Source organism: Falco peregrinus, chromosome 1, assembly GCF_023634155.1.
Source record: "Falco peregrinus isolate bFalPer1 chromosome 1, bFalPer1.pri, whole genome shotgun sequence".
In the NCBI taxonomy this organism is placed as follows: domain Eukaryota; kingdom Metazoa; phylum Chordata; class Aves; order Falconiformes; family Falconidae; genus Falco; species Falco peregrinus.
In genome coordinates, this window is record NC_073721.1 from 58,402,977 (window position 1) to 58,418,847 (window position 15,871).

The 15,871-nt window shown below is 40.7% G+C and overlaps 1 protein-coding gene across 1 annotated transcript in view; it reads right to left on the reverse strand.

The window, feature by feature from the left end:
* Nucleotides 1-15,871, reverse strand: part of MGA (MAX dimerization protein MGA) — a 55,563-nt gene that overhangs the window by 29,482 nt on the left and 10,210 nt on the right. Inside the window, 18 exon segments of the mRNA XM_055813686.1 lie at nt 19-539; nt 1,958-2,030; nt 2,448-2,588; nt 3,497-3,720; nt 4,662-4,743; nt 4,746-5,042; nt 5,694-5,759; nt 5,761-5,859; nt 5,861-5,983; nt 5,985-6,152; nt 6,154-6,171; nt 6,173-6,342; nt 7,783-7,825; nt 7,827-7,882; nt 9,297-9,425; nt 14,010-14,105; nt 14,255-14,342; nt 14,697-15,630. Coding sequence (XP_055669661.1) covers nt 19-539; nt 1,958-2,030; nt 2,448-2,588; nt 3,497-3,720; nt 4,662-4,743; nt 4,746-5,042; nt 5,694-5,759; nt 5,761-5,859; nt 5,861-5,983; nt 5,985-6,152; nt 6,154-6,171; nt 6,173-6,342; nt 7,783-7,825; nt 7,827-7,882; nt 9,297-9,425; nt 14,010-14,105; nt 14,255-14,342; nt 14,697-15,630 — 3,328 coding nt within the window.

Genomic DNA, 15,871 nt, shown 5'->3' on the forward strand with positions numbered 1-15,871 from the left:
AAAGGCAGAGGGACCCACCTGAATCAAGCCCGAGGGGCTCATATTAGCTTTGCGTTTGTAGACGACCAGCTTTCCTGCAGGAGAAACCCCTGCATAAAAAGGCAAGCCTTTGCCCCCATGCAACTTCTCCTGCAGTTTGTCCAATGTGTCTGCCCGCAAGAACTTTAGATTTTCTGGGTTCTTGCGTGATGGCACTCCACTATCAGGAGTCTCCAAGACAGATGTCTCAGGCTTCTCGTCCTTGTCCTGGTAGGACGGCACTGAAATTTTCACTCTGGAGGAGTAGACAGGAGGGTGGTTCTCATCCTGGGCCTTGTGTTCCGAAGCCAATTCAATAATGAAGCTACCCACTTTGAGGCACTGTGGTGCGTTACTGTTGATATTCTGTGATAAGATGTTCAAGATCTTATTGTGATCTTCCTCCAAGTTGCAGTCAGAGATAATCTCGATAAGTTTGGTTGGTTCACCTGGAGTGGTGTGATGAACATAGGAGGTGGAGGAAGAGTCCCCCTCACTACGGGAAGACCACCAGCTTTTCTCTGAGAAAGAATTGAAATAGGTTTCTGCAATACTATGGCATTTTAATCACCTGGATATTCAAACAGTTTCACTCTGCCCACACCTCCACCCTTGTCTCAGCTGCAGGGCAACAACAAGTATAAGAACTGTTCAAAGCATGACTTCCCCTTGCAGAGTTTCACAAGCAAGCAAAAACTCACTGCAAATCTAGTTCAAATCAAAATTTCTCACAGTTCATTCCCTGCAGCCATACCATCTCAGGTTGTATCCCATTGCATCACAAGCTAAACAAAGCTGGGTTGTTTCAGTACACAGATGAAAGATCTCCAAGCAACACCAACATGCAGTAGAAAGCATCGCTGGTTATTCAAGAGATGGCACTTTTCTTTTGGAGTCAGAAAAGGACCAGTGTCCTATAACGGCACGAGGGGCAAACATGCCGCTAGCAGAACTGTCTTTCGCAGAAGATGTATAAACAGAAGCATGACTTTTTGCTGTCAGAGATCCAATGCCACTTTTTTGCAAAACTGTAAGGATGTTGAGCCCTGTGTCCTGGCCATTTTAATTTCACCTACCAATTCACCAGCATTTTCAACTAGTTGTATTATTTTTCCATTCCCATCCTTAAATGTAGAATGTGCTGTTGTATACATTAAACAGTGAAAAAAATTCAGCTCAAAAAGGCAGCTATATTTCATTAGTGGATGACACAATGCCTCTATTATATGTCTCATTTTAAAGTTCGTAGCATGATTTGGGCCACTTCAGACCGAAGGAGAACACAGATTTCTATCCTACTTCCTTATGAACTAGAAACTCAGACCCAGTATATATAACATAGCAAAACTTCAATTCAACCCTTCAACTTGAACTAAAAGAATTCAATGTTAAACAGCTCCAAATAAAGTGTAGACTATCCTTGTCCCATTTGGTTCTATGTGGAGAACGCGAGGATCCCTCCCTCACAGTACCACTTGGATGCTTATTAATTCTTCAGTAACTACAAAGTAATACCAAGGGGGGGGGGGAAAGGGCAAGGGGGTGGGGGGATGGCAACCAACCAACCAAAAACCAGTGATCTCCATTCCTTCCCAAGTATCTAATTATCACCCTTGAAGACAAGTCTGCTGTGCAGTATTACCTTTTACTGCTAAACAAGCTACTGCAATACTAGTTACTTTAACCTTAGAGCAACACCAAGTACTGGACGTTCAGTCAGCTGTATCCCCCACACGACACACACAGACAACTGCTTAAGAAACAGGAAACTGTGATCACATCAAAAGACTTTTATTGACAGCCATAATAACTCCCCCAGCAAATGGACTTTTGTTTCATCAATAGCTGTGACTTTTTGAAAAAATAAAGCCAACACAAAAACCCCACAAAAATGTGGAACTACCAAGAGGTCAAATTATACACAAGATTTAGCTCTTACCTCCTGATTTATCAGTGTCTTTCTCTGCCTCACATGTTGCTTTCTCAGGAGACTGGAGCTCTGGTTCATGATCCTGTGGGAGGAAAGAAACGCAAGAAAAATATTCATCCTGTGTATCTCTCTCCCACACTGAAAATTACATCACAAAATAAACTAGTTCATCATACCATCACCCCCAATCATAAAACATGCTAACTCTGACAACATTAGAATTTTCATCTTAGAACAGCTCTTCAACAACGACCATTTAAGCCTTACATGATAATGCACTTGGCAGCCAGGAATTTCCAAGACAAGACAATTTCTATCACAGTAACAGTAAGTTTTGCCAGCACTGCTAGGTGATTTAGGCTCCAGGATCCACAGCCTATCACCATCAAATGTAAGGCAAGCCCTCATGTTGCGCAGGAGCTTCTGGGGAAAAGATCACTACTTTTTCAATATTTCTGCCTGTTCAATGATACATGCTAGTTACTGTGTGACCTCTTACCTTTATACTAGAACTCTGTGAATCACTTTTGTCTTTTGGTTGCTTTTTCTCCTCTTTCTTGCGTTCATATGCTCGGACCCTTGCACAAGTCATCATACTTTCAAAGTACAAGTAGACAGGATCCTTGTCCTCCTCTCGAATCTACAAAAAAATGAAAAAAACCCCAAACCTCTCCATTCTAGATACACATTAGATTCATGAAATAGTTTTGCTTTCCAGCAACACTTCAACATTAAAGTTTCAATAGTAAATGTCAAAAGAAAGGTCTGGCATTTCAAGCTGAACTGGCCCTCTTAGTATCACGTAGCCCAGTCTACATCTTGCTTCCCAATTACATATTCAGGGCGGGGGGTGGGGGAAAACAGAACAGCACCACTACCCCAAAAACCCAAACCTGTTCAGATACTCTTTTAAGTGGGGAAACAAGTCCCAGGTGTCATGCATTGTTTAACATTATCTGGTATACATTAAATAGCAACTCTAATACATTTGTTCTTCAGACACAGCTAGACTCAACTCTACTGCTGTTGTTGCTTCTGTTAGATACTAAAATGAGGGAAGAGGCAAAGGCAGATTCTTCCAACATTGGCAGTGAAACCTCAAAAAAAAAAAAAAAAAAGACTCCAGAACTACACTGAACACTGTGTGCCTGTATCCACTCTGCGCCCCCCCCCCCCCCCCCCCCCCCCCCAGTAATTAATTGCTTAGATAGGCTACATTATGCAGCTAATAACTTCTACAAACACTACAGGACCAGCAATCATTTTGCTAAAAACAGCATATATACTTGTAATTTTTAAATGACGCTATCAGTGAATTATAATCACTTTTTACCATTGCGTATTGCTACAGTACATTCCCAACAGAAGACTGACATAGTTACTCATATACAGTCAATTCATCCTAGCTTATCAACATACTTATGGGCAGTCAGTCTTAGGCCCTCATCTCAAATTTCATCCAAAATGGCCTAGCACAGAGGCTTCTGGCAGTTTTTGTTTTAATTTTAAATACAAAGAAAAACAAACGCATCTCTTTTCCTCTCTTACCACTGGATTGGGTTTAGGAGTATACACTCTGCCTGGTTTCATTCCACTGGAGGATTTATGCTTACTAGAAAGCACAACTTCTGGGTTGGGCAGTACTGCAGATTTAACTGGTTCAATAACAGATGGTGTTGGGATGTAAATTGGCTCTGGATCTATTTCACCTTCTACTTTCACCCACAGTGGACAATTCCTAACAGGCTGTTCTGGCTCCGAGTCACAGATAGCTGAAAAAAAACAGAGGAAAATCAAAAACAACTTACACATGAAACCTCATCTAACACAGCAGTAACAGAATTATTTTTTTTTAAGCCTGAGGTCTAGCCATGCAGCAATCACTAGTTCATACTGCCAGAAAATGCTAGTGGTTGCTTTTCTCATCTCAAATTCTAGCCAAAAGTAACTTAGGTTTGTCCACAAGAAAGAGGAAATGAAAACAAAAGTGATTCAACACTAACCATTGTTTCTCAATTGTACTGTGATAGTAGATTAAAAAAAAACACTGAAGAATTAGTGATCTTCATTGATGCTGTATACTCCAAAATTACAGAACACCCAAAAACCCCAAGACTATAATTTATACCACAGCTCTGCGGAAGAATTCATTTATGTCAGTGGAACACCAGGTTAACATAATGTTCATTTTAAGCTACTGCTAAAAGTACTACCAGCAAGATCATGGTCAATTTCTACCATGGTCCTTCTGAGCATACCTTAGCCAGATCTGAAAAATCACTATATTTCCGATAAAGTCAATGAACTATGCAGCTATATACAGCAACTGAGGATACAGCTCTAGGTACTCACTTGGTAAGAGGGAAAGAAAACTGCACTATGACAGAGAAGATTACCAGCAGTGACAGCAGTATCTCGTATCCTTAGTCTTTTTAAAGATAACTGGAGAGTTAAGCAAGATTTATCAAAAAGAAACTCCAGCTATTTGATCAAAATAAACAACTAAGCAGTGCCCAAAATGCTGATCACATAAGTAAGAGTTAAAAAAAGGGAAAAGGTGTTATTTTCTGCCAGTCAGCTGTAGGAAAGCAGATGCTGCAGACATCTCTTGGAATTGACTCCCAATTTCTGGACTTAGAAATGGCATCACTACTACATTCTAATAGAAATGCCCACCAAGATAGGTGGTTCCTGCAAATCTGGAAGTAATCACTTATGCCCCACAATACTCACTGTATTCTAACCCTTTTCCTCTTCTTCTTATCTTTCTGCTTCAGCTCATCTTCCTCCCCCATCACCCCTCTTCTTCCACATCTTCATCCTCTTGCTGTTCTTCTTGTGTTCCATAGAACACAAGATTTCCACGCACAGCCTTTTTCATTATTTTCCTATGTTTCGATCCTCCCTTCACCAGCAACACTCTTCTCTTCAAGCAAGTACAGCCAAACATACAGTCTGGCCTGCGGCAGTGGGTAGGCTGACGTTTCTCCAGGGCTAGACTGGCACATATGCAACCCAGTCGACAGAAATCATTATTGCAAGGAGGTGCTCGTCGTCTTATTATTTTGTGGATAGGCTTGTTTTTGAGAGAAGCCTAAGAAAAGTTTTATAGAAGGATACACTTCAAATTTCAGTAAGAGAAAACTTTAATAAGATTAAGTTAAGCATATGCAAAAAAGCTATTCAAAGTCCCTTCTAGAATAACCCTTTCACCTACATGGTTTATCTGAAAACTTGTCATCTATACAGAAAAAAAATAAAACCAGAAGAGAGGAAGTTTGCATTTGCAGTCTTCTGAGAGGCAATTTGAGGCTGCTAAACCATCCCTGGTTATAAGTAGGATGTGAAAAAAACAAAACAACCAAAAGAGGTTATCACGTGACAGCCAAGTTACATGACCAGGATTTTTTTTGTGGTTAGTTCAACTGAAAAGTTACAAATAGTAAGGAAATGCGATTACTGAATAGCAACTGTATTAAGCAAAAATTTTAATGGTGAAAATTTGAAATAACTCAAATTATTAATGATTCATATCAATACACTATCACTACTAGTTTTCGCACACACCGCTAAGTCAGCACTTCTCAGCTTTCACTGCAAAGACAACACCACAAAGGAACATCATGCTTTTGTCATGCTCCTTAGCAGCTTCAGTCTTACTTTCTGCATCTATATGTAACATCAATAAGTGAACAGGTTTGATGAAGTAGCGGTACAGAAAGGAAAGCAACTATTACAGATCTACCTGAGCTGTAAGCAGGGTGGCCAAAGAGATGTCTGCTCGTTCTTCTGTAATATAGGTCCGTGGTTTTGCCATCCCAGAGAGCACAGTCTTCCAAGTCCATTAACTTCACCTGAGATTTAGACAAACCTGGCGGACGAGCTGCTTGTTGTGGTGGTGCATGGCGCAAAACTAATCTGTTTTGGAAGTATGTTTTCATCCAGAGCTGGCACCATGAAACTATCTGCTTGGTTAGTCAAACTGCTATTTGAGACAGACTTAGCAGCCTTTTCCCCTGATGAAGCGTTCTGTTTTCTGCTTTGCAAGAAAAGGTGAAGGCAGTATAGGTTTGTAAGATGATTTTACTCTGCTGCTTGTAGATGTCTGTCTGGTTTGAGTTTTTGTCTTCCTAGAGGTCGATGACAGAGGGACAGGCTTGAACGTGTAAGATGTTGATGGAATTACAGTGGACTGCTTCTTTAAAAACACTGTCGAGTGTTCGCCACATAGCTAGTGCTCTTAGTGGGAAGCTGATACACCACAGGAGAAGTGGGAGTGCTAGAAGAGAATCCCATACTCGTTTCCATCAATTTCCCTTCATTTTCCAGGTACTCATCCAGCTTGTCACTACAGAATGCCGAGCGATTCTTCAAGGAACCTTCTGAACTGCCACCTACATAAATAAAGAGCGCTTTAACTAGCTCCTAGGAAAACACACTGACAAATCTTATAATAAACAGTATAGAGGAGGTAAGTATTTCCCTAAATATATATATAACAATTCTTTTAAAAGAGTATACAACACAGGCATGACAAATATAATCCACTCAAAACACAACCAGGTGTCTGAACAACTGTTTTTGTGGAAATCTTACATGTATGTTTGTGGTGGCTTGACCCTCGGCTGGACACTAGGTGCCCACCAAGCCGCTCTATCACTCCCCTCCCAGCAGGATGGGGTAGAAAATAAGATGCAAAAAAACCCCTCATGGGTCGAGATAAAGGCAGGTTTAATAAAGCAAAAAGCAAAGGCCACAGGCAGAAGCAAGGGAAAATGAAAGATTTATTCTCTACTTCCCATCAGCAGGTGACATCTAGACGCTTCCCAGGAAGCAGGGCTTCAGTACACATTAAAGGTTGCTCCAGAAGACAAACGTCATAATAACAAATGCCCCTCCTCCTCCTCCTCTCTCTTAGCTTTTATATCTGAGCAGAGGCCACACGGTAGGGAATATCCCGCTGGTCACTTTGGGTCAGCTGTCCCAGCCGTGACCCCTGCCAGGACCTTGCCCACACCCGCAGGCCCCTTGCTGGGGGGATGCTGGAGAGACAGCCTTGATGCTGCGGGGAGCGGGAGCGCTGCTGGGCCGTAGCCAAAGCACCGACTGTGATTGCCCCTGCTGCCACTGCCGCTCCTGCTCCCCGGGCAAGCGCAGCACCGTGAGGGCGGCTCTGGGGCCCAGCCGGACCCGTACAGTATTTGTTCACAAAAACAGTAAGCCTGCCAACAGACAGTGCTTCTATGCAACTCACTTTGTCCTAAACATCTAGCCTACCTGGTACATCTCAATACATCTGAATACCCCAACACAATACTGCATGGAAGTGCAGAAGGTACAATATAAATATTTAACCTCATGTAACAAGTGGCAAATTGCCAAATATCCATTTCTCCCTGAGGTAGGGCAAAGTAATTGAATATGTAAGGAATCCCTACTCTAACTGGAGTTAAAAATACACAGATATAAATGAAAATTACTCTAGTTCACTAGGGTCCCTAGGGCAACAGAATTCTGGAATTACCATACTTCCAAGTAAACTCAAAACTGATGAACAAAAATCAGAACTATTACATTTTTGATCTTTATTCAAGCCTTCCATGTAAAACAGAATACATGTATTTTTTATCTCACTCTGAGTAAGTTCCTCCTCTTCCCTCATAAAAGTCCATCCAAGAAGTACCAAAAAATTCTTTATTCATGACAAGTTCAAATATAAAAAAATAAATATCACCAAGGACACACACAATTACCAAACTATGGGGAAGGTCAAGAAAAAGGCCCTCGTATTCGAAAATACATACACTGATCTCTCGCGCACTTTTTTTTTTTACCTTCATTTCTAGTAGCACCATGAAGCTTCCCCCGCCAGCCCTTTGATTTTTGTGATATCATTTGTCTTTCCTGTCCTGGAAACAAAAGGAAATCCGGTATCTGGAAAAGAAGAAAGCTAGCCTCAGTTTATGAGCCAAGCTTGATCATATCAATGCTGTAGCAGTCTGCTTATTCCTTTTCATGGACAGATGAACAGCAGTAAATCAAAAGGCTGAATAGAGACTTGATTTTTACTACTTTTTTTTTTTAAATTAACAGAATACTTCACAAAGGGAAGCTTCCTGTAGAGTTCTGCTGTACAGCCATGCATCTGCTATGCCATACAAAAGATGTCTTCTGTATTTTCAGTTTTAGTCTCTTTAGCCATGGTGCAAGCAGTTGATTCCCAAACTCAAGATGGGTGAATCACCTAGTTAATAGGCTAAAATGGGACAGGCAGGTTTTGAGCTGATACTACAACCTCTCTCAGTGAGGAAAGTAATTTGAGTCTCTCCTCTCAATTGAGCCAATGACTTTTGTAAGACCTGTAGAAATTCAATGTAATGTTTGGTGCTCTGTCAAATTCAGCTGAGCATCAGTTAGGGGTAGAGACAGGGAATAATCACAAAAGGCAAAAGGCGACATCTCTTTCAAGTTATCCATCAGCTCCAGGAGCTAAGCTGGAATGTAAAAACACTAATAGGGATCTGTGCCGCTGTTTTGCATATCGCTAGGCTAGAAAGAATTGTGTTTGACACTGAGCTGAGGTATTCTGAATTGAATCTTCCTCTGCAGTGTAAACAAAGCTGAGATGCAATATCTGCCTCTTTACCAGCTCCCAAAAGCAGCAGACTAAGACACAATAATCAGAATATCAAAGTAGGAGAAAAATAAGCACCCCTATACTTTTTGTCCAATTAGTTTATTATTAAAAACAATATCTACCAACAGTATTAGAACCATAGTCACAGTATAAGAAATGCACTTGTCTGGATACCAGGTAGGTTTGGGGAAAAAAAAAAAAAAGTACAACTGATCAGCACTTTTATAATAAATTATCATCATGAAGTTATAGGTTATCTAAGAGTGGCACCTCAAGCTCTTCCTCTGGAAAGTACTGATACCCAGCTCTGAAAGACAACTTCTTTTTGTTTTGCATGTGAGTAACATCAGAGAAATACAGATTGCTTAGGCTTTTTTTTGAGCAATCTGAGAGTAGTTAATGTGTGTATTTACATTTAGAAAACCCAGCTCCAAGAAACAAAACGTGCCAGTATAAAATAAAAATGAATGGATTCTATTACTGGATCACAACCATCACAGAAAGGAAAGGCTGAAGACAATCTGGCCAGAATTACTCAGGACTCCTTGGCCAGCAACCACGTAATGATTTAAGGAAGTTCTTACATTCTGTCATTTTAATACTGCTTTAATCTCTTTAAGGTATCAACTTCAACTAAATGGCCATTCCCTCCTTCTGATCATTAATGAAAAGACAGTACTTGACATTTCAGCAAATCCATATTCTACCTACCTGGAGAATTGGGATTGGGTCCTGGATAGCTCCACAAAGCATAGTTTGAGTAGGAAAGAGGAAGCTGCACACCCAAGTATTTCAAGTCAATGCTCATTGTTGGGTCCACAGAATTCAACTTCAGTCCCACTACAAGAGGCAAATATCAAATCAATGTCCCAATGCAGCAAGATGTTAGGAAAAACAAAGTCAAGATATTTACTAAAAAATAAACCATTAAGTTATATACAGGCTTTTCTAGCATTTACTCACCATTTTAAGAGATATGACAAAGAGCATTAGTGACTATAACTGTTATTTATACTGGATTTGCAGCAGGTATGAATTAAAAGAGTCTTGAGGAACGGGAAATCAAGGAGACAAAAAAAAGTAATTTTCTTTTTTTTTTTATTACTAATGAAGTCTCCACAGAAATTTATTAACTAAAGCACCAGCATTGTAATAATTCTCACAAGTTTTTGTTTGTTCATTTTTTGAAGAAGTTAGTACCTTTTACATCCCCAAAGGCTAGAGTTACCACCTGAACACAACTCACCTGACTACCCAACATTTTCACATCACTACATAAATTCTCAGTCCTGCCAGTGGTACTTACTGATCCCCTTCTCTACTGAAAGCAATTCTTGTGCAAGACATACCACACATGCTTCAGTTTCTACCAGCAATAAGACAAGAGCAAACCACATTTTAGTTCTGAAGAAGTGTGCTTGTGTGCACTTAAAAATTATGATATAAAGTTGTATGCAGACAGCACTCTCGGAACTAGCTCATCAAACAATCTAGATTTCAGTAGATTATTTTTTTTCCGGGCTTGGCACTTTGCAGTAAAAACTGCTTTTTTTATTTTTATTTTCTTAAGCAAGGGGACAAATGGCTATAAAGAAACTAAACACTCTGTGCTGTTGATGCCACCAAAAATCCTTAGCTGTCTGTAACACCTTCCTTCATCAACTCCCCCCAAAATACTCACACTGGAAGACTTTACTTGATCACAAAAGCTATCTTTATCCACCGCAAAGCAAATACAGATACAGAAATGCTGAGAAAAAAAAGCTAGTGAATTTGACTTAGTACCTTTTCCAGAAAATATTGTTACACTGAAGTAAAAAATGACTGTTGTCAATCAAATTCAGCTCACAATCTGGAGCTGAGAACATCTGTTTTGGTTTTCAGCTACAGAAATCTATAAATGGCGCTCCTGTTGAAATTCATATATTAAATATTTGAGTTTTGAAATTGAAAATGTATGACTTGACACAGCTCAGAACATAAAGTAGTATTTGCACATACACTAGAAACCTTGTGTTGGTGGCACACGTTTATGTTCCCAAGTGGCAACACAGTGACCTAATTACTGGCAGCCTGAAAACAACTGACATGGAACAAATCGCAGACATGGTATCTGTTTAAACAACCATTATCAAAAGCAGTCTAGTGAGATATGATTTTCAAAACTACATGGGGAAAATGAGCAGCAAGCAAGTCAATCTAGCATTTTGTATAAAAACATGTCAACTACCAAATGTCAAGATGCTATCCATTTCTTTTCAAACTCTATTTAAAGTAAAATGAAAAGAGCACACAGTTTATTGTTCTTGACACCCCATTTGAATTATTCTGTCATCTCCAAAACCAAGCCTAGCTTTTTTTAACACTCAAACAAAAATAAGATCACCACCACCCATACACAAGTCTATTATTTCAGTTTAGGATCATGAAGTAAAAAAACACACCCCAACAAAAACCAAGAGGATGACTCCAACAAGCACAAGACTGAATGGAATGCAGACAGTGTAAAGAGAACAAATGGTAACAGAATTATGTCAGTACAGACATTGCCATATGTAACAGGTGAAATATTACTTTTATTAATTTTATCATCTCCAGAGTATTGCCAAATTTCTGTTGCTGTAATCAAACAGTGGCAAATGAAGGACCCTAAGAACTTTCTCCTCTCCATCAGATGCAGCTGCTAAATCTGAAATACGATGCATGACAACAATGCCTTTGATTTTCAGGAATATGATAAAGAATTCCAAGTAGCTCAGATAAAAGAGGCATCCCATAACACTGCAGTACTCCAGCAGGAGCTTTCCTTCGAACATGCTTCAGCTGAATTCCCTTTACTTCTGAAACATCTGCTTCCTGCAGTCCTGGTGCCTCTAAGATCTAGATAACCACATTCACAACTTAACTTTGCAAATGAACAGCAACTGTGGGGTTCAGGTACAGCTCCAACACATCATCAGTGCATCTCAAAAAGAAACTTAAGCTTCTCAACTGCCTTGTTCAAAACCAAAGGCCGAGTTAACATCAAAATTGCTATGTCCATTTCCCATACTGCAGTAAGGACAAAAAAGCCAGTAAGCTTCTATGAAATGGCTGAAAGCACATTTAGAAAGACACACTTCCTACCTTTCAGACAGAAGGGCGCATGTCTCTTCGCCTGTTCTACTGTAGTAGATGACTATGAGGTATTAAGTCATGAACTGTAGCCAAGAAATTTTGGCGAACAAGTACCAGAATCAAGAAGGCTAACGAGGCTGCATCTAGCTGCAGGATGCTACTTAGAAACAGTATGGCTGGAAAAACACACAGCCTTGACGTTTGGCCTAAAGGCAGTCCCCGGACACCTTCACGGCTTACTGATGACACTGGCACGGGGGGGGGGGGGGGGGGGGGGGGGGGGGGGGGGGAGGTAGAAAAACCCCAGCAATCCCTCTCTTCATTAACATCATCATGCTCCTTCCCTGATCTCAAGTCTGCAATGGAAGGCAATAGATCTGTAACTTTTTAGAAGGTGAAGGTAATCTGAATAAAGACTGACTTCAGTTCACATGCAGCAGCTGAAGACTAACAACTTATTGTAATTCACAGCCTGAGCAAATTTGCAATAATGCTCTTGCTAAGTCTTCATGTAACTTCTTTTCCCTCTAGAAATCAGACAGGTGAGAGTCATTCTCTTTGCTGCCAAATTACGATTTCACCATTTAACAGACTCAGCAGATTACCATCCAATAGTGGAAACGATGGTCACAAGCATTCAAGAAAGTCAAAATTCTTTAGATCGTTTTCTTAGCCTGATGCTTGACTTTTGTCTATTTTGTCGTATCCATGAACCGCTCAACACCCTTCAGAAGGTACCACACACTTCACCGTCACTCAGAAGCTGGAGGAAAAGCACGTGGGTTTTGCAGGATCACCTCACAAGTAAAACAGCCCTCACTAGTGTTGTGGTTGCCAACATACCATAATTCTATCATATTTTTGTTGGGTAAAGGTAACATCTAGGATGGCCACAATATAATCCTAAAAATCCTTAACACTTCTGTAACATCTGCTTAGCACTGTATCTAGCACTGCCAGCAGCTGACCACAAAAGGGATTTTACCACCCTTTTTGAAATATGATGACACACAGAGAACCTGCGAGGGCAGGTTGGCCAGTGATGTCATTAGGAAACAGGAACACCTATTTCTGGGATCACGGAGGGGAAAACCGTGTTCAGGCATCCATGATACAACTGTCAGCACTGATGCTATACCACCGAGGTACAAACTGGCTGGAGCCAGATTATTTTGTTTCACCCCCACCACATCTAGGACAGAGCTCTTAGAGCTAATACCCTTCTTGTCATTGCTTTAGAAAGGCTGAAGACAGGAATGTCTCACCTCAACACTAGCAAGACACAAACGTATCCCTTTAAATGGCTGCAAAAAAAATAATGACAGGCTAGTTCTCATCATATCCTGTGCATAAACCTGTGCGTTCTTCACAGTAGAAGGTCTCTGAGGACCCAAAATAACTAGTATCAGAGTCAAGCTCAGTATCTGGGGTCTCAAGCCCTACAGCATTACAGCTGTATGTCTGAAAAATGCAGGGCCAGAACCTCAGGAGCATGAAGCACTTTCGTTCAGATCAACTTCTTCATCTGCCTTGGTGCCCATGTTAATGCCATCAGTTTCAGGACTACCACTGCTGAAAAGTCTTTCAGCATCATCAGTAGAGACAACATTAAGTTCTGCTGTGTTGATCCTTGACTCACTTCCACGTGACCTCAAGATCGTACTGTGTGTAAATGAAAGAGCACAAGCTACAAGTACCTAGCTTGGGCCTCTTACGCGGCTAGTGAACCTGGATCTACAGCGACTCCAAGAAATACGGACTCAAACATAGCAAATAAAGTCTTACTTTTAAGTGCTTCTGGATCTTTAGCTCCTCTACTACCAGGAAATGGCCATTTTCTACGGAGGAGTAAAATCAACTCCATCTGCCCTCTGTAAGGATTAGCTCATTACAAAACAGGCACTGCCTAAACTCTGAAGGCTCAGCATCTTCTGCAAGAGACATATAATGACATGCAGCCTCTTGCTGTGCTGTTGGGAGATTTGGGATTGTTTGCCTCCTCCATCTCTCCTAGTCTGCAACACGAACATGTGAAAACAAGAACATCTTCATTGGCAGGCTGAAACTACTTTTAAAGCCTCTAGGAAAAACCCTGGGTCATACGCCACAGATTCGCTGCCACAAGTGGCAAGAGGGAAACTGACAGCATCACACAAATTTCCTTTCATACCCTTGCATTGGTACCCACACTCAGATCCCAGCTGTACTGGGCATACACAGTATTACACCCAGTAGGAAATGATCAACTCCCTATGATTAAGTATAATATATACAACCAGGTGCAACAATACGTACACGCCTGCTTACCTTCCTGAAGGCTAGGATGTATTACTTGCTTATGCCTCAAAGTCTTCAGCTCTTCCATCAATTCCTTCTCCAGTACTTGTATTCTTGCTTGACAGTCTACTCAGAGAGAGAGAGAGAGAGAGAGCGCACATATAAAAAAAATATATACCATGCAAAAAATTGACATAAATGATTAATTTCCCAGTGTGTCTTTATAAATCCCCTTATTGCAGGGAACAGCCACTTACAAAACCCAAAGAATGTACCTGGATCATTTGTAGTCAACAAGGGAGCCTGGAGATTCTGCGTCTCTTCTCCTCCAGCTCTATCAACAGTGTGAATGTCAAGAGCTTCCTACATACATAATGAGCCTCAAGTAAGTATAAGATATCTTAAAACACTGACTTAAAGCAAACTAGGCCACATCAAAGTATCAGCAAAATATTCAAAACATGAGATTGTAATAAACAAGTATGCACTCCTTCATGCAGAACTCAGATCCCGCTACTTCTCCCCAGGTTGCTAAGTACTAAGAACATGTTATTATTAACATAGGGACCAGACAAGAACAGATTTGGAAAGGGGTGACAAATCTCAAAACTCAGTTTAAAAGAAAATGCATCTTCAGCTTGTAAGTACAAAGGGCTTTTTTTTAAAAAGAGACATTATAAAAGGTCTTGAATTTTACTCACAACAGTCAGGTTTTACCTTTGATGCAAAGGACACGAAGAGGACTCCATCAACATCTTCAAGGTCTGGCTTAACATCTGGAAGGATACTCCCAGGCCCCAGAGAGCTGTTCTTGCTTGTTATCACAGTCTTCCCTATACCTTTAGGTGGACGACCAGCCTTAGAGATTTTCAGTTTCCGTGGCCTTCCCCTTTTAGTTGTAACTGATGATAGAGTGTTTTGATTGTTACCAGAGCCTTTCAGGGACATAGGATTCTTCAGTATGCCAGGCCTTTTTCTTCCACAGATCTCTTTAGCTGAAAAATGACAACTTACTGAGCCCCTGAGATTAAAATTAGGCGATTTAGATAGAGCCCACTGGGCCTCTCTGATCGAAGAGTATTTCTGTGCCATTTTACTCCTGGGAGACTCTTTTTTCATAACTAACTCCTCAGTTACAGTGGCTGTGCCTGAGCAAGAGCCTTTGTGATTTTCGAAACACACAGGCATGGAATCCAGTATCGCACTAAAAGGGGATTTATCCTTCTTGCAAGAGGAAAGCATGGTCTGCGGCAGCTCAGATATCTTTACTGTGCTCTTTGTGACTGCACAAGGTTCCAGATAGACCACAGGCATCTTCCCACTATCCAGTTTCAGCATTTTTGCTTTAGCAACACCTGATGGACTGGCTAGCATGCGCTTCCTGGACCTGAATTCTCCATCAGTTTCATCTGCTTCACTGCATTTCATCAGGTGTTTTTGTAGGATGGGATCATCATCATCATCAGTATTGGAATACTCATCAGTCTCTTCGTCTGTGTCTTCCTGTTTCACACTTACTCCTTGAGTGCAAATACTTGACTCATAGTCATATTCATCTACTGGTTCTTCTTTAATGACTACATTAAAGTGTCCATTTGGGTCCATAGGGGATGCCACATGGGAACTGCTTTCGTAACTGCTAGCAATGGGACTGGGGGGGGGGAGGAAACAAAACAACACAAGATCTTTATCAAATCTTTTCCTTTACTAAAATTCCATTACCTCCCATAACCCTTGGTAACATATTGTAAAAAACTTCCAGAATACTCCAAGACATGAGTCTGCTAAATAAGCTGTCATTTACAAGCTTACATTTTGAGAAGTGTTCAAAAAAAACCCAACAAACCAACACTGCCATCATTAGAAACAATCCAACTTCTTATCTGAACGCA